The 18,773-nt window shown below is 45.9% G+C and overlaps 2 protein-coding genes across 3 annotated transcripts in view; both read left to right on the forward strand.

The window, feature by feature from the left end:
• The first annotated feature begins 234 nt into the window (after nt 1-234).
• plekhd1 (pleckstrin homology domain containing, family D (with coiled-coil domains) member 1) lies at nt 235-15,324 on the forward strand. Its single transcript, XM_007893214.2, has 13 exons — nt 235-501; nt 2,422-2,515; nt 3,773-3,862; nt 4,524-4,600; nt 5,069-5,160; nt 6,632-6,684; nt 7,323-7,417; nt 8,043-8,136; nt 8,771-8,931; nt 9,754-9,886; nt 12,185-12,329; nt 12,669-12,821; nt 14,642-15,324. Exons 1-13 carry the CDS (start codon nt 356-358, stop codon nt 14,794-14,796), a joined length of 1,488 nt encoding a protein of 495 aa, XP_007891405.1. The 5' UTR covers nt 235-355; the 3' UTR covers nt 14,797-15,324.
• Nucleotides 15,325-17,802: 2,478 nt separating this feature from the next.
• LOC103178459 (coiled-coil domain-containing protein 9) overlaps nt 17,803-18,773 on the forward strand; it is a 46,543-nt gene continuing 45,572 nt past the window's right edge. Inside the window, exon 1 of one of the 2 annotated variants that reach the window (XM_042338059.1) lies at nt 17,803-17,889. The gene's annotated coding sequence lies outside the window, so the exon portion shown is untranslated. The other variant, XM_042338058.1, reaches the window with a different exon arrangement.

The raw sequence follows: 18,773 nt of genomic DNA on the forward strand, positions 1-18,773 counted from the left end.
GGGTGTGTGTGTGTATATATATCTCACTGGGTGTGTGTGTGTATATATATCTCACACTGTGTGTGTGTGTATATATATCTCACTGTGTGTGTATATATATCTCACACTGGGTGTGTGTGTGTGACTGTATGTGTCGCTCTCTGTTACTGGGTATCTCTCACTCTGTGTGTGTGTGTGTGTGTGAGACTGTATGTGTCGCTCTCTGTGACTGTGTGTGTGTATCTCACTGTGTGTGTGTGTCTGTCTGTCTCTGTATCTCGCTCCATCTCTCAGGCTTTGTTGCAAGGCAACGAGGGGGGTCTTGTCCTTCTCCCCTCCCTGAGGGAAATTTCTGATCGATCCTCCCAAGTCCCACATGTTCAGTTCCAAACCCCCCCCAGTCTCGCCCTCCAAGATAGAGCAGGGAGATGCAGATGAGCTGGACATAAGCACTAAAGTGCAATTACACGGGGTCTTGTGGAAGCGACCCTTCGGGAGGCAATCTGCAAAGTGGTCAAAGAGGTGAGTGAAACTGTCTTTCTGCCTCCGGCAGGTAAATCACGCGGTTTTTGCCATCGTTTTTTTTTGTTTGCATCGTCCGAATCCGTGCAATTGAGTGGAGACTTCATACAAAGCCCACACCAAAAATAATGGTCCATAGCTGTTTGTGGGACACTACTGTGCGCAATTGCCATGGGATCAATTCACTTTACAGTTCAATTAATTTACAATATATTGAGACATCTCAGATGCAAGAAATATCATCTTTATATTATTATTACAAAGTTTATCCCCATTTTCTCTGGATCATGTCCACCTGTCTGCGCTTTGCACTTGGGTTGGAGCAAACGTCTGTCACCTTCATGAATATTTCTGCAAACAATGGGACGATTGTTCGTTAAACTCCGGGTGGGGAACGGTGTTCCTGATTGTGATTTGTGTGCCAGTCTGGCTCCGTGGTAGCATTCTTGCCTCCGAGTCAGAAGGTTGTTGGTTCAAACCCCACATCGGGACTTGCATCGTTGGAGGCGCGGTTCCACGAATGAGATTTTAAACCAAAGTCCTGTCTGCCTGCTCAGGTGGATGTTAAAGATCCTGGCCAACAAATCCCTGAAATAAAATTGGACACTCTTCACTCCATGGCTGTTTGTGGGACATTGCTATGCACAAACCGGCTGCCACATTTCTCCCCCCAAATTCACAGTTACTGCATTTTACAGTATATCCTGTGAAGCATTTTGAAATGTCTCAACGAGACGTGATAAGGCGCTATATTGTGAAGCGCTCTGAGAAGCCGTCCGGTGTGGAGGGCACTATATAAATCCAAGTTGTTGTTGTATATCGAATAATAATCCTTGCATTTGATATAGCAACTTATCAAATGCAAGAATTATTATTATTAGTCATAGTTGTAGCATAAGAATGGATGCTGTGTTGTTTACAAAGTAATCATTAAAGGCTTCTAAAGAGGAATACAATGTTTTAATATGTTTGAGAGGTCTGTCTCACTTCATTTTCTCCAATGTTTCCTAAAAGTGCTGACTCATTCTGGGGAAACGACTCCCTGGTTGCTGGATGTCCTTTAGATATCCTTGCACAATTGGCCATTCTTTATGTGTGAACTTAGACAAGTGGTGAAGTCTCGGAACGTAGGATCATGACAGTAATTGGTGTTATGTCCCATGGCTCTATTTGAAAAGAGAAGGGAGTTTCTCTCACGATCTCCCAAATAAAATTTGATCACTCCATTCCATGGCTGTTTGTGGGAAATTGCTGTGTGCAAACTGGCTGCCACATTTAACCCCAAAATACACAGACTTTGCAGTATATCCTTTGAAGGGCTTTGTGTCATCTTGACATGATAAGACCCTATATCAAATGCAAGAATTGTTATTCTTTTCCCCCTCTTCTAAAGAAAATGTTCCATGCTACAGCATGCTAGGTGCTTGGACTTCAAATCCTAGAGCAAACAAGGGAAGGGGACTATCCCATCCTGGAAAGGGAAAGTGGGAGAGAACCTTCAGGTCCTTTGCTCACACAGACGGGAGCAGAGCACATCTGCTTTCTAACAGGTTAGTCTCCCTCAGTCACCACGGAGTACTAAAAGCAACAAGATCAGAAAGAAATTCTAATAATAATCCTTGCATTTGATAAGGCCTTATCACTGCTTGTCGTGGTTTGAATAGTTTTAAGCACACTGATGGATTTCCGCATGTGTCCATTAGGCTGAGCCCTCAAAAATGGAGTGAAATTTATTTAATTTTTTTGGGTGGTATTGCCTCCGGAAAGCTAATTCCAAGTGAATGGAACCAAATTATGGAGAAAAGACAGAGAGGGGAATGAGAATGATTGAGAAAAGGCTGTGATCCTGACGCAATACACTTGTACGTGCACACAACTGATGCGTGCCGTAATGCATGACTCTCCTTGTGTTCTTTGCAGGTTTTTCATCATCAAAGATAGCTTTTTGCTTTATTATGCGGAAAATGAAAGAAAGAACTTTGAGAATGACAGATACTTCAACATTCACCCGAAGGTCAGTTCGCCTGCAAAATACAGTCGCTACACTTTACAGTAACTTCCATGAGTCTTTGAGATGTCCTCCCTACATGAAAGGCGCTGTATAAAAGTACTATTATTATCGTCCCTTACGATTCACTGAACTAGATCAAGTTGTTTCATCTTAAGGGTCCCAAAAGCTGCCAGTTAGTGGCAATTCATCTGCACATTTACTTTCGTTTGTTGAAAATCAAGGTACCTTCTCACACTGTGTGCTGAAGGTTGGGGTATCTGATAACTCACCTGTATAGCCATTCTTCATTTGCGAATGCAGACGTGTCCCCAGGCAATATGGAAGGCAGCACACCCGAGCTCCATCCTGCCTGTACTCGACATCTACGCACTTGCACACGCACAAGTTGAGGTCAATTATAACAACGCTACCACTGAGATTAACTAACTCAGCACAGGGAAAGGCTCAAACCAGGCACTACGCTACCTGGTCTGCGTGACTTAGTTTGAGAATGGAACTTACCAACTGTCCTGCGAGACTGGAATCAAACAAAGTCTTCAGACATCAATGATTGGAGCAGATTTGATACATCTCAACGCTCTGAATGGCGTATCATTTTTCTTGGTAGTGGGGCTACTTTGTATAGATCGGTCAGTTTGAGAAACCACGATTGCTTCTCTTTTTGCTATATCAAATTTAAGGATTATTGCTATACTATAATGCATGATGAATGGCCACTTGAGTTGAGGTATGAGATGGATCTCTAGACCTATATAGGAACCTTCAAAAGAGGAAGGCAAAAGTCTCTTCAACATGAAAGGGGTGAAACAAGCTTGGATAATGTTTCATGTTAATTGCATTACATTGAATTCTATACACACAAGCAGAACCTGCCCAATATTTTGCTCTCCTGCACCATGGCGTATCATTTTTCTTGGTAGTGGGGCTACTTTGTATAGATCGGTCAGTTTGAGAAACCACGATTGCTTCTCTTTTTGCTAATGGAAAGCAGGAACTGAAAGGAGGAATAATGGTTGATTTTGTCAGCTGTTCCACAGATCATTTTGTTTTCCAACTCCCCTCGAGCTCACCTTTTCTCTTTCCCATCCCCACCTCTTTGAGATATTACCTTGGGTGCTCTTAAGTTGCAGAGAGTTAAGTGAGGGTCTCGGGACCCACCATTTCTCGCAGCACACATGATCTTGAAACGCCAGTGAGAATAAAACAAAAGAGGGGCTGAAGTTTCTTGACCACAAAACAATGTTCTGCTGGCTTCTGCAGGGGGTGATACCACTGGGTGGGTGCATCGTGGAAGCCAAAGAAGAACCCAACATGCAGTTCGTGATGAAGATTTCCCACGAAGATTTTCACGTAAGTTCTGGGCTGGACATGTTAGAGATTCGGGGTCAGAGGGAAACCAACGCACTCTCTCTTCATCATTATCTCTCACTGACCTCTTGTCAAGGTCCACAGTCCGATTAAGATGATGTGCTAAGCGCAGTGTCCAGGACCTGAGTCTGTCCCCACACAATAATCTCTAATCTGCCCAACAGATGGTCACTACCAGGAACAGAGAGAGGAGTCACCTTGACTCACCTCAAAGCACCCCCCCACCAAGATTAGGAATTTAACCAAACAGTTAAGCAGGAGTGAGTGGGGGGGTGGGGTATCATTTCTAGTGAGGTCAGTTTGTTGCTGACTGTGTCAATTCCTTATTGATTTAACTGGAAATGGATGGCTTTTCACCATTAGAGTGGAGTGCTGTAGCAAAGTGATTAGAGCACTTGCCTCCAAAGCTGGCGCAACGATCCCTTCAAAGAAAAAACTAATAATTTGGTCATTCAATCCACGACTGATTGTGCTGCAATTGGCTCCTGCATTTTGCCCACAAAATACACAGACAATCCACTTTACAGTATATTCTGTGAAGTGCTTTGAGATGTCGCACTGACAAGGCACTATAATAAAATGCAAAGATTATTATTTATTATAAGAGTTGATCTGACTTGAGGGTCTTATCTGTCTGTTTTAGGGGAATATTTTATTGGCTGCGGAATCCGAAACGGAACAAGAACAATGGCTGGAGACGCTGCACGAATCAGGAAAGGTGTAAGTAACTGGGATTGCTGGGATCTTTGCTGTGTGCTAAGGCACGGACAAAGCCAGATGCCAGGATTGCTGAATGAGAGATGGTCAGTGAGCTGCAGGGAAAAGAGTCAGAAGAATGTGCGTGTGTGAGTGGGGACATGCGGAGAGATTGCAGGGGTGCAAGAGAAATCGCAGCTGCACATTGTCCAGCACTAAATCGCTTATCTCACTCACTCGGACATTGCAAGACATTGGTCTCTGTGTAGGCTTTGCAAAGTGGTGCGAGTAATCTAAGACTTCAGCACCTCAGTACAACAAAAACAACAACAAGGTGCACTTGTATCGCTTCCCTTCACGCCGGTTCGCATCTCAGAGTGCTTATCTGATCTGAGGGTGTTGACTGTCTGTTTTAGGTGGGAGCCTCTCCTGGTTATTTGTTCTGAACCAATATGGGGATCGCTGACGTTTAATTTGTTCAATCCTCAACAGAACGTGGAAGAACGCACAGTTGGGAGAAGCCATGATCGGGAGCCTGGAGGCACAAGGACTGCAGCTTGCTAAGGAGAAGCAGGAGTACTTGGGTCAGCAGGTCCCAGGCCTTAGCGCGGCTGGGAAACAAAACTTTCTTTCTTGGTCAGCTGGATGTCTGACACATGCGGAAATCCATCACCGTGCTCAAGTGTGTCTCCAAACCAAACTGAGAATTCCATGCATCCACCTACACGTGGAAATCCCAGAGATAGATTATTGGAATGGAATGTGCACTCTCATCCTGGCGGGATGCATCCTGTTTACCTAATTCCGTAAAGTATTAGGTGCAGCTTGACAAGACCTAAGGCTTGGGGACCGCAGAGTGGGCATTAGGGCACTACTGGAGTCTAACCAGCTAAAACCACATAGCTTGCCATTAATATTGCTGTCTGGCAAGCTTTCCGGCTGCTTGACTAGCTAGGACCACCCTACCCGTTAGGACTTTGGGTTGCAAAGCTGAGTGGGAGGATTCTCTGCCCTCCTCGTTGTCTGTTTTGTTTTCCTTTTGACTATGGGATGTGCTGTAGCACATTAACCAGTCTTATGTGGGGATCGCTGTAGAAACATCTCGTGTTCAGTTTCCCCCCACCCCCCACCACTTTTTGAGCTGAAAGCAATTGAATAGAGTGCAGTGCACGAAGTGATTGATGCCTGTACAGCTTACCTCTTATATAAAATGCTTAGCAGAGCATCAGGCATGAGGCCAGGCAGCCTCTGTGGTCACCTTACAGGGTTTACCATTTCTTCTCTGGCTATTTGCTTTGTGAGAGTTTTTTCGACCTCTTGGTTTTTAACTAGTTCCTCGCCCAAAGATGGTCCATTGACACCCCAGAGCTTTCCGTGCGACGGGTGGTTGACATAGCGCTTATCCAACTGGGAATAACAGCAACGACAAAAACAAAACATTGCATTTATACAGTGGCCTTTACATTGGGCGGTTTGCTTTCCGAGCTGGAGGTTGGGATCCAGAGAGGGGTTGAGGGCAATGGGGGTGGGAGGATAAACAAAGGCTCGGTCAAAGAGGAAGGGCTTAAGATGGGCCTTGAAGGAGGCAAGGGGTTAGGGGTGGATGTTCTCCGGCATTGAGTTCCAGACGATGGGGGCAGAAAGGCTGAAGGAAGGGTGGGGAACATGGAGCAGGCCAGTGCCCAGCAAGAGGAGGGAGTGGGCAGGTTGGTAAAGTTTTACTAGATTGCAGAGGTAGGGAGGAGCAAGACCATGGAGAGTTTTAACAGTAGGTTTTAATTGTTTGAAATACCCACCTCCAAGTGCTTCTAGGCTGTCAAGATCTCATTGTGATTGATGCAGCGGTAGATGGGTTGTTGTTGTCCTTGACTTTTTGAGCGTTAGTCAAAAAAGTCTTTATGTATTGAGGACGTTTATTGAACAATGCTTTGTCAGCCCTTTGCATAGTGTTGCTTGCTTTTCACACTTAACTCCCGCAGTAATATGCTTGAGTGGCCTCTGTGTGAGCAGGTTTCTATTGATAACTAACATGCTGTGTTTGGATGTGCTTTTCAGACAAGCTGATGGAGGAAACAGAGGAACTTTGCCTTCAGCGAGAGCAGAGGGAGGTGGGTGAAGTCGATAAGAGTTCCAGTGATGCAGAGTGCTCATGCAGCGATGTGTGATGTGCCAGCCCTTTGGCAATGTCATCTGTGTTTTTTTCTCTTTCTCTCTCTGATGATCACACTGACTCACAAGGGACCGGAGAATGGCTGCTGGCTGTTTGCTTGACACAAAATTATACTCTTACTTTCATGTGTTCCTCCCTTACAAAGGAAGCCGGGGACGAGAGTTTTAGCCTTCGAATGGAGACCGGAGGAACTGGGATTTTTTCCACTGGAAACAAAGCAGGATGAGGGGGTAACCTGATAGAGAGAGAAAAGCATGAGAGGTTTTGATAGACTCAATAGGGAGAAATTTTAGACTGTTTATAAATTTGATAAATTCTGGTTGCTCTGAAAAGCTAAGGAAATGGAGTCAATCTAGATTTAGGTGGAATTTCCCCCCAGATAACCCATCATAGTTGTCTTGTATTTGGAAGGGTTGGGGGTGGAAAAATTTACTTTTTTAATCAGTGCTTAAGCAAGTTTATGTGTTCAAACTAAGATGGGGGAGTGGGGTGGAATTAATGGAGCTTTCTGTTCCCACCACCGACATAGCTTGTGGCCAGTCCTAGCTTGTCTGACTGGTTTCGATCCATTTTTAGGAACTTGAGCGGTTAAATCAAGAACTTGAGGCTGAGAAGATGAAGATTGAGGAAATAGTTCAAGATTTAAGGCTGGAGCAAGAACAGATCAAGAGGTAATGGGGCAAAGTAATCAATCTTTGATAGCTATGTATGTTGGCGAGGGGTAAAGCGGGGATGAGCATTGGGTACAGCATATCCTATAAGAGGAAGAGCAGATTTTCAGCACGGACATCATCTTGACCTCACTTTATAATAATGATCCTTAGGTTTTGTACGTCTCCTTTCATGTCGGGAGTATGTCCCAAAGGATATACTATAAACTGTGTAATGTGGTCGAAAGTAAAGTTCGAGCAACAGATTGCATTAGTATAGTGCCTTTCATGTCAGGAGGACATCCCAAGGTGCTGGACAGACGATGGAAAGCTGGATTTGAGAAATGTCAGTGGGCCACATAAGCAAAATGGACCAGTCCCATTGCTAGGCTGAGCCTGGTAATTTTCTCCTGATTGGCTCGGGGCCTGCATGTCACCGGTATTTGCTCATCAGAGAATAAAGTTAGGAATGGTTCGCAGGCCAGAATAATATCATCCCCTGGCCCACAGATGCTTGTTGTACCACCTTGTCCTAGATTATAAGATCACTGACCTGATGTGGGGGTTTGACCGAGACCGAGATGCTACACCTTGCCACTTAACAAACCTGATGATTTAGCATTACATTGTCTTGCGTTTATTTCAGGGAGCTGGAGCTTACTGTCAGATCACTGACTGGAGTTGAGGAAGAAAAGAAAGAACTACATCGACTGACCGACTCTCTTCAACGTAACCTGGAGGTCAGCGAGTGAAATGGGGTGTGGGGGTGCAAAGGATGACGAGACGGGGGTCTGGGTTTGTGCCTGCGGTTAATGTGCTGAATCACAAAATTAGCTCCTGCAATCGGGGAGGGACCCTGAATGGAATTGTATAATAATTTTATTTGTTATAGTGCCTTATTATGTCATCCAAATGTCCCAAAGCGCTTCACAGGCTTTTCTATAAAGTGTAGCGACTGTACATTTGGAGCAAACATAGCAGCTAATTTGCACACAGCAATGTCCCACGAACAGCCGTGGCGTGAGTGACCAATTTTATTTGTAGGAATTTATTTGTTGGCCAGGACACTAGGAGAGAGAAACTCCCTTCAAGTAATGCCACGGGATCTTTAACGTCCAGCAGAACAGGCAGACGGGATCTCGTTTTAATGTCTCATCTGAAAGACGGCACCTTCAACAACAATGCAAGGTTTCATGAGCACTCCACTGGAGTATGTGTTCGAGGTTCTGATGTGGGGCTTGAGCTTCCGACTCTGAGGCGAGAGTGCAACCACCTGAGCCAGGCTGGTGTAAGTGTTCCAGCAAGCTGGAGGCCAAGCCCCAGGTATGTGGAAGCTGCCACATGGTGATAGTTGTTGTGTGTCTTCCCCCTCAGTCCCTGTCGCAGGAGAAGCAGAAGACCTTAGAGGTGCTGCAGCAGAGCGAACAGCAGGCCCAGCAGCTATCGGAGACCAGTGACACCTTCCAGAATGTTCTCCAGCAGATCGAGGAGAAGATGAAGGAGCTCAAGGGAGAGAAAACTCTTGTCGAAGAAAGGTGTGAGGAGGGTTGGGGGAAGGAGAGAAACGAGGCCCTGAACCTTGCAGCTCACAATTGCTGCTTTTGACCGCAGCTTAGTGGGTCCTTGTTTTTTTTTACAAAAAATTATATTCTGTTTACCAGCTTTCAAAAGCTATGATCCGTGAGCTAGAAATCTGATGCCAGAATCCATCTAGAAATCCGATGCAGATGTTGGAGATAAATAATAATAATCCTTGCATTTGATATTGCATCTTGTCATGTCATTGAGATCCCATGGCATTACTCGAAAGCACTTCACAGGATACAGTATTGTGATCTCAGTGATACCGTGTGCTGTTTTTATAACAATAATACTTGCATTTGATCTAGGGTCTTATCGCATAGTTGAATTGTTTCAAAGTGCTTTACAGGATATACTGTAAAGTGGAGAAACTGAATTTTGTGGGTAAAACGTGGCAGCCAATTGTGCACAGTAGTGACCCACAAACACTTATGGAATGAGAGATCAATTTTTTTTTAGAGAATATTACCCCTGGAAAGTGATCCGCCAATTGACTAATAACTGGGTTCCAATTTATGCTAAGTAAACAGGCATGTGGAGTAAGGAAACTTGCCTAAGGTTTCACCCCTCCCGGGAATCGAACCTGGGTCCTCTCGCTTGCGAGGCGAGTGCTCTGACCAGTACACTGCAGTTGCTCTAGCTGTTTTGCTGCTGTCCAGTGCATCTGCGCCACACAAAACCTCCAGGAAAGTAAACGGCGAGGCATATTTTAGATGCAACTTATCTATGAACTGTCAGCATTAATGTGGGCTTTACTGGTTTCTTTTTCCCGGCAGGTTGAAGGAGAATGAACAAAGATCACGAGCCTTGCAGGAGGAGCGGGAGTTTTACTCCAATCAGTCCCAGGAGCTCCAGATCTCACTCACCGAGCTGACAGCTGAGAAGGAGAAGACGGAGACTGAACTGAGGGTAAACAGACCGAGTTATTGATTGTACTAATGAGCCTGAAGCAATCGGTACATATGGCACCATGGGGGGGGTCCGTGCGTATCTGTATTAATCAGCCAGTGTCTGACACATGAGGAAACCCATCATCATGATCCCAGGATTGTTTGATATTGCTCATTGGACCCTGATTCGCAAAGCCTCACAGCTGTCAATGAGACATTGCTGTGTGAAAATTGGCTCACAAAGTACACAGTCTCTGCATTTTACATTACATCCTGCGAGCTTTGAGACATCCTTCTGAGCAGGTAGCTAGACAAATATCTAAAAACAGTAAAGCTACTTTGGGGATATAGGGAAAGGGGAAGTAAATGAAAGGATTGCTCTTAAAAGAAAACAAAAACAGAAGTCGCTGGGAACCCTCAACAGGTCAGTCAGTTTCCTTTCTCCATGGATGTTGCCTGACCTACTGAGTGTTCCCAGTGATTTCTATTTTTTTAGATTTCCAGCAGCTGCAGTATTTTGCTTTTTGCTCTTAAAAGAGCCAGCACAGACATGATGACAGAATTTCTGTGGTTCTGTCAAATTACTAAAGGATTATTTAATAATCAAAGGAATATTTTAGTGTAATGTTTGAAATCGGCAGGTTCAGGCACTATTATCGGGTGTTGGAAGAGAAACAATATAAAAGGTTTGGGAGAGGGAGCAGCACATCACGCATATGAAGAGAGTGATGTAGAGAGGGGGAGAGGTGAACCAGGGCTGTGGATCCATATTCTAGCCTGAGTCACTCTCTCCTGTAGTAACAACAGCAGCAACTTGCATTTATATAGTGCCCCTCACGCAGGGTAGTCTCAGAACTCTTGACAGTGGCAGAGTCTGCCCGGGTAGGTGACCATAAGCCCGGTTGAAGAGGGAGGTCTTCAGGTGCGACTTGAAGATGGGGAATGAGTAGGCAAGACAGTGGGATTGAGGGAACAATTAACAAAGCACCAAAGCACATTTCTGGGAATACTTTCCTGAATTGCACTGGGTGACCTTGCCGTGTCCCCCGTTGACCTTCTGAAGCATTTGGTGCAGCGGAGGGAGGGGACAAGGGACAAGCAGGAGGCCAGAGCCAGCTGAGTGGAGGTGGTGGGTAATGAAGTGGGGAGAAAGCAGATCGGAAAGGTAGGGAGGTGCCAGGGCAAGAAGAGATTTGTAGACGAGTGAGAGGATCTTGAAATCGATCTGTTCTGTGATTTGGAGCTTTGCAAGGACTGTTGTGCTGGGGGTATGGAATTTAATGTGGTTGAATGCACAGGCAGTGGAGCAGGAGCTTGTGCATTAACACCCAATCCTTCAAGATCACAGGGGAAATTCCGATGCAGGTCTTTCAAATTAGTTGATCTTATTCTTCCAGAATACCAATCCATTACTGCATCAAGCTGTTTCTTAAATGAGAGGACCCGAGTTTGATTCCCAGGCAGGGAGAAAGCTTAGGCAAGTTTCCTCAGTGTCCTGGACTCAACACCTTCTAGTTTTCTATTCCATTCTACTCCTTATACTAAGGAACCGGGTTGGTGGATAACTTTCCATAGATAATAATCCCTCAAAAAATAAATAGATAATGCAGTAATTTGGTCATTCAACCCATGACTGTTTTTGGGACACTGCTGTGTGAAATTGGCTGCCGTGTTTTACCCACAAAATATACAGTCAATTCATTTTACTGTACTCTGTGAAGTGCTTTGAGACGTTTCTATGGCATGATAAGGTGCTATATCAATGCAAGGATTATTATTATTAAAAACAGCCACAGTGTCTTGGCAGCGAGCAAAATCTGTCTCTTTGAGAACTATTCCCTGGATTAATCGGCCAGGCAGCACTGTGGATTGGGGTTAAACTCTGATTACAAAACACTGCTGTACTGCTGGGAACAGCATTTGTTCCTCCCGTCAGCAGTAACTATTGGAAAAAAAGAACAACACACTGTCAGCAGTAAATACACTGAGAATATTTGTTTGGCATTTGAGTTGTGTTAAAGTGTTTCTAACAAGCAGCTCCCGGTGTTAGCTACTGGACTAAAGGGTTCGTAGCAGGATGTCGATTCAACTGGGAATCTATCTATTTTCAATTGGAAACGTAGAGAGCCATGATTGAGGAAGTCACTAGGGTTGAAATCTGAGAAAGTAGTATCCATGAAAACGGAACAAGTCAAGAGTTCAAGATTTAAAGTTCAGGATTACTTTTGCAAAAACATGGCAGCAATAGGCAAGCTAACTTGTCTAGCAGGTTTTTTTTCTCTGCTTTATTTCCAGTTTGATTCTGTGTTTCTGTCAGGAGGAAATGAAGTCCCGGGTTGAGCTGGAACGACGACTAAAGGAGGCAGAGGGAGCCTTGCAGCGGCTGGAGCTGGGGCTGAACTCGGATGAGCGCACCCTGGAACGCAACGAGAGAATGAAAGGGGACGTGGGGCAACTGAGAAGTGAGTGGCCCCGGCACAAAAGACAAAGGCGCCATCCGAACATGTGGAACACAGCTCACAGTCCACTGAGGGGCAGCCACAATGTAGAGATGTCAGCCTGCATCAGTTGGTAGACCTCTCACCTCAGAGACAGAAAATTGTGCATTCAAACCTCACTAATGAAAGACATCTCTCTACTAATGCTGTCTTAAAAAAATCATAATTAATACTTAAAACCTCTATGAGTAAGTTTATCTGATTCACCCAAATACAGTCACTACACTTCACAATAAAATGAAGTGCTTTGACATATTTACCAACTGCAATGGATTATTGTTATTTATTGTTTGTGTTCTGCAGAATTCTTTGAGGAATGTATTAGGAATGCAGAGATCGATGCCAATCTGCCTGTTATCATGAAGAATTCTGTGTATGTGCACAAAACAGCGGCACGACGGATAAAGAGCTGTAGATTCCATCGAAGGAAATCCATTGCTGCCTGGAACACATTCAGTAAGTAATGCATAAGAGGCAGAGACTGTTTAAATGCAAAGGTTTACCAGTTGCACAGCATACCCCTGGCTTGGCGTGACGAACATCTGGTTAGCCTCGGAATTCAGTATTTATGAATTCTGTCACCCCAGCATTGTAAATCCATCCCTGGAGTCCTATATTGTATTGATTAGAGGACGCATCTTCCAAGCGAGAGGACCTGGGCTTGATTCTGCGCAGGGCTAAACCTTACACAAGTTTCCTTACTCCGCACACCTCTGTTTACCTAGTAGGAAGTAGGAACCTGTTTGTTAGTTGATTGGCAAATCGCTTTTACGGAAGTAATAATCCCTTCAAAATAATAATTTGGTCACCCGATCCATGAGCGATTGTGAGACATTGCTGTGAGTAATTGGCTGCCTTGTTTTGCCCACAAAATACACAGTCAATTCACTTTACAGTATATTCTGTGAAGCTCTTGGAGATGTCTCAATGATGTATCAAATGCAAGGATTATTATTATTATTACCCTTCAACGTGTACACCTGGCGACCACCACTAGATGGTAGTCTGAGCCAGTCCTGCCTTGCAGTGACCTGTTCAGCCTCAGCCACTGTATTAAAACATCTGACCCCTTCATCTGATGGAGGAACTGAGATGTTGAGAGTGACATTCATGATCTGTAGCAGTGCTGCAGATTGCAAACCTCGCTACGTGCACGGAGCAGTGGTGCTTCTGCTTATAGAGCGAATGAGTATAAAACCTTCCCTCACTGTAAATGTTTAGTTACCCAGGTGCAAGGACCGCAGATCCATTTTTACATCTTGATCAGTGGCAGATATTATCACCTCTAACCAAATTGCATGCTCAGTTAGTAACACTCTCACCACTGGGACAGAAGTGTGGTTCAAGTCCCACATTTGGACTGGAACTCATAATGCAGGCTGACCCGCTAGTGCAGTTCTCGGGGCAGCTCTGCATTGTCAGAAGCTTTGTCTTTCGGATGAGAAATTAAATTGAGACACTGTCTGCCTATTTAGTGGACCGGCCAATAATCCTCCAAATAAATTGGTCATTCAACGTGTGTCTGTTTATGGGATCTTGCTGTGTGTAAACCAGTTGCTGAGTTTGCATAAAAAATAGTCACTACACGTAACGGTAATTACTTTGCGATGTAAAAATGCAATGGCTTTCTTTTTCCGTTGTTCCGCACTTACATAGTTTGTGCTTCCCCGTTTTGTTCCTCCTTTAGAGGGAATTGTTGGTGTTGACCTCTGACATTGTGCTGTTCCAGTGCTTTGGGAAGGCATTAACCTGAAACGCCATCTATTGGCTTTCACCATTCTTCTCCCTTTGTGTGGTGGATTGGGAGATCAGGATAAATAGACAGAAAATTTAAAAAGGAACTATTTGCAGGGGTATGGGGAAAAGGCAAGTAAATAGGACTGGATCAATTGTCAGGTGAATGGTGCTGTTGTGTGCTATAAATTTCTATGGTTCTATTGCCCTAGATACAGCAGTCACTACACTTCAAAGTAATGTGTTTTGCGATCTCTCTTTCTATATGTTAAGACTGCATCCCTCACTCATCACTCCCTCACCCGACTGGTTCAAGGCTCATCTCAAGACCTATCTCTTCGACCTCGGTTCTGGTCATCCTTTCCCTCGGCTCCCACCCCCAGCTCGGATGCTGAGCCAGGATAGTTAAGCAGCTTAGGATGTCTTCTGGACGTGAAAGTTGCTATATAGGTGTAAATTTGTATTGTATGGTGCTGTATCAACTGCAGGTTTTATTAAATCACACTGAATTGCCTGATTGATTGTGTGGAAATCTCTTTCAGTGACCCACTCCTGCTCGTTCATCATGTCTCCCTCGGTTGATGATGAAGAGAACATTGAGGAGCTGAAAGAGAGGGCACGGAAGCTCAGCAGGGACCGGCACTTCAGGGAAACTGTCTACCAGTACATGTCTCACAGTGATTCCTCCAAGTGCTGAGGGCAGTCGCTCAAACAGGGTTTGGATGAGAATTTTTGCTTTGCCGTTACGTAACCTTTCACAAAATTCATGGTAGATATGCTGATCATTTTTTCAAAAAAAATTTGCAAATGCCATTTTTTTGACAGATTGATATGGGTCACCGACGTTTAACTTCTTGAGAGACAGGGAGAACATGGATTGGGGAAGGGGGTAGGTTTGCTACATTGTACAGGCTGGTCCGTGCTCTACTCCTGTGTGCAGCAGAGGCTTTGTTTCACACAAGAGTAGGCACCAGGTTAGGGGTGAGTGGTGAGACTGCCGACCGATCCTCCCTTGTCTGACTGTGGGGAAGACAGGGTAACGGAGAGGACCTGGATGGAAGGGTAGGGAGTATATCTTGATATGTGTTTTGACACATGCAGAAACCTATCATCATGCTTAAGAGTATTTCAAACCAAACTGAGTATTCCATGCATCCCACCAACACATGGGAATTACATATTGAAGTGTTTGTTTCATGCACCCAGTCTGAGCATTTTTTGTGTTTGGTCCTGTATTTTATTAAATGTTTCTTGCTTGATCTTCCTGGAATTTGAGGATTTTTGTGTGAATGTTTAGATTTTCTGGCTTTGGGATGATACATCAACTTAGCCTGTTTAGGTGTATGTTAAAGATCCTATGATACAACAACAAATTACAATTCTATAGCACCTTTCATATTAGGATGTCCCAAGGCACTGGACAGTCAGGGATTTGGACCCAAGCTGGGGGTTGGTATCAGAAGGGGTGGAGGACAAGAAGGGTAGGGGTAGGAGGATGACCTAAGGTGCAGATGAAGACGAGGCTCTTGAGTTGAGTCTTGAAGGAGGCAAGGGAGGGAACAAGGCGAAGGGACTGTGGGATGGAGTTCTGAAGGGTGGGGTCTATTCAATTCATACTATTCAAATAGAGAAGGAAGTTTCTCCCAGTATCCGACTTAACAATCCCCCCCCCCCCCCCCCCCCCACCCCCAAAGAAAAATGTTTGTTCACTTCATGGCCGATTGTAGGACATTGCTGCATGCAAATTGGCTGTGCTTCACCTACAAATACACTCCACAATAGTAGAGTGATATTATAGTTGCTATATGAAATGCAAGCATCAATATCAGCCCTTGCTATCAAACCCAGACACTCATCATAAGGTTGCACTTGACTAGACAGGAATTACCACTCAAGCCAGAAACTGAGACTAAAACTCATGTCCTTGCATAAAGTATGAAGTGATGTTATAATAATAATAATCCTTGCATTTGATATAGAGCTTTTCACGTCTTCTAGACGTCTCAAAGCGCTTCACAGAATATGCTGTAAAGTGAATTGACTGTATATTTGTGGACGAAACACGGCAGCCAATTGCGCACAGCAGTGTCCCACAAATAGTCGTGGATTGAAGATGACTAATTTATTATCTTTTGTTTTTTTGGAGGGATTATTAGGCGTGGATGTTGCACAATACATTAAAAATAATCCTTTGCCACAACGCTTTTCATGTGGCAAAGTCTGAAAGCACTTCACAGATGACTGCTGTCTAATGTAGCGAATGAAAGTGCTTAGCAGGCAATTTATTTTTTCAGATCCGCTGCAACCTTCAGCACCTTGTCCTGTTTAAAATATATTGAAAGGGATTCAGTGCCAAAGCTGCTCATGGTCAACCAAGCCCAAGCTTTGGCTCTCTTTATATTTTTTTTGACATGTTGGAGACTGAAATTGCAGTTTTCATACCCCACCTCCGCAACATCGCTCGGCTCCGCCATCGTCTCACACCGCAGGCCGCCGAGACTCTCATACACGCATTCATAACATCCAGACTTGACTATGCAAACTCCCTGCTTGTCGGCCCCCTCAACTCCTCCCTTCACAGGAGCCATGTTAATGCGCTATCTCAAACGCAAGGATTATGATTATACTAGAAGTCAGTCAGGCGATGAACAAGGCTGGCAGTGCTGCGCTGGAGCACTGCGGACCTGGCATTACCGAGACTGCCACACAGAGTGGGCTTGATTCGAATCGTAATAATATAATCCTTGCATTCGATATGGCGCTTCTCACGTCTTTTGGGACGCCTCTAAGCGCTTCACAAAATATTACTGTAAAGCGAATTGGCCGGATATTTTGTGGGCAAAACGCGGCAGCCAAATGTGCACAGCCGCGTCCCACAAACAGTCGTGGATTGAAGTGACCGACTTAGTATTGTGTGTGTTTTTTTTTCTCTCTTGAGGGATTATCATCCGGCGCGTGGAGTAAGGAAACTTGCCCAAGGTTTCGCCCCCCGCCCCTCCAAATCGAACCCCGGTCTCTCGCTTGCCAGGCGAGTGCTCTAACCAGTCAGCTCCAGGAACTCCAGATTCTGACACCTGTTGTCAAACGTGTCGCCTCGGAGCCAGTTCACAGCCGAATATGAATTAATTGCGGCTATTAATGAGCCGCCCACCACCACCACCACCATCATCACCACCACCATCATCACCACCACCACCATCATCACCACCACCACCACCACCATCATCATCATCACCACCATCATCACCACCACCATCATCACCATCACCACCATCACCACCACCATCATCACCACCACCACCATCGCAATAATAACCCTCGCATTTGATATAGCGCTTTTTCACGTCTTCCCGACCGTAAAGTGAAGTGACCGCATATTTGTGGGTGAAATCATCACCACCATCATCATCCTGAACAACAACAACAACAACAGCAGCAGCACCACCCAGTCCACAGCAGTGCCCCCACCAATCACAGCCCCGCAACCATGCGTGACGGACAGCCGGCGCCAACCAATGGCGCGTGTGACCCGCCTGCGTCAGGAGGCGGGGCCCGGGGCAGGGGACTGGCCAATCCCGCGCGAGGAGCATGGTAAACAAAGCGGCGGCGCGCGGGGGGCGGGGCTAAGGCACGGGTGTGCGGTCGGATCGGCTCGGGGTGCGCGCTTGCGCACTGCTTGCCCGAGTCTCTCCCCCCCCCCCCCGGTAGCGCGGTGCCGGCGCCGGCCGGACAAACGGTCGCGTCGCGCGACTTTAACCGACGGCAGTTGGGGAGCAGCGTCTCGAGCTGAGTGAGTGACAGAGAGAGAGACAGACAGACAGACAGAGGGACAGACAGACAGAGAGGGAATCGCGCTGAGGTGTGAACAGACCCGGGGCATCCGAAGGTGCGTTACACACCCGGCGCTGTGGCGTAGTTTGAAGTTTCCTCACCGACCCGTCCGTCCGACCGACCGACCCGACCGACCGATTCGCCCGCTCGCCGTTCTCGCCTCACACTCACTCACTCACTCACGCGCACGGTCTCGCCCGCTTTGTCTCCTCGTTCGTGTTCTGTTAAAGGTCAGGACCGCGGCTTCGTGGCTTCCCGTCATGGGTTTTTTTTTCTCCCCTTTTTCTTTTTGCACGCGGCTGAGTCGGGGCTCTGCATTATTTGACGCCCGCAGCGGTTGGGAGTTTTGACGCGGTCAATTCCGTGTATATATATGTATATGTACTGTGTATATATATATATATATATATACAGTTGAAATGACATCGAGAAGGGAATTTCTCTCACTCTCCCAGTGTCCTGGTCAACAACTCCCCCCTCTCCCCCCCATTAAAATTCCATCATTCACTCCATTGGCTGTTTGTGGGAAGTTGCTGTGAGCAAATTGGCTGCGGAGTTTCGCCCACAAAGTACAGCCTCGACCGACCGACCCTCTCGACCGACCGCTCAGTCGAGGAGGTTTTCGGTTCACGTCCCCCCCCCCCCCCCCACCCCCACGTCGGGGTCTTTTGAGTTCACGGTTTAGGCTGACACTCCAGGGCGGCGCTGGGGGGTGGGGGGGAGTGCCGTCTTTGGGATGCCTGGTTAAACAGAGGCTCCCGCCAGCCTGTTCAGTGGGACTTGGATCGATCCTGCGGCGCGACTCGAAAAGAGAAAGCGAGTTCCTCTTGGTTTCGAGAATAA

This window comes from Callorhinchus milii, unplaced genomic scaffold, assembly GCF_018977255.1.
Source record: "Callorhinchus milii isolate IMCB2004 unplaced genomic scaffold, IMCB_Cmil_1.0 Scaffold9, whole genome shotgun sequence".
Lineage (NCBI taxonomy): Eukaryota > Metazoa > Chordata > Chondrichthyes > Chimaeriformes > Callorhinchidae > Callorhinchus > Callorhinchus milii.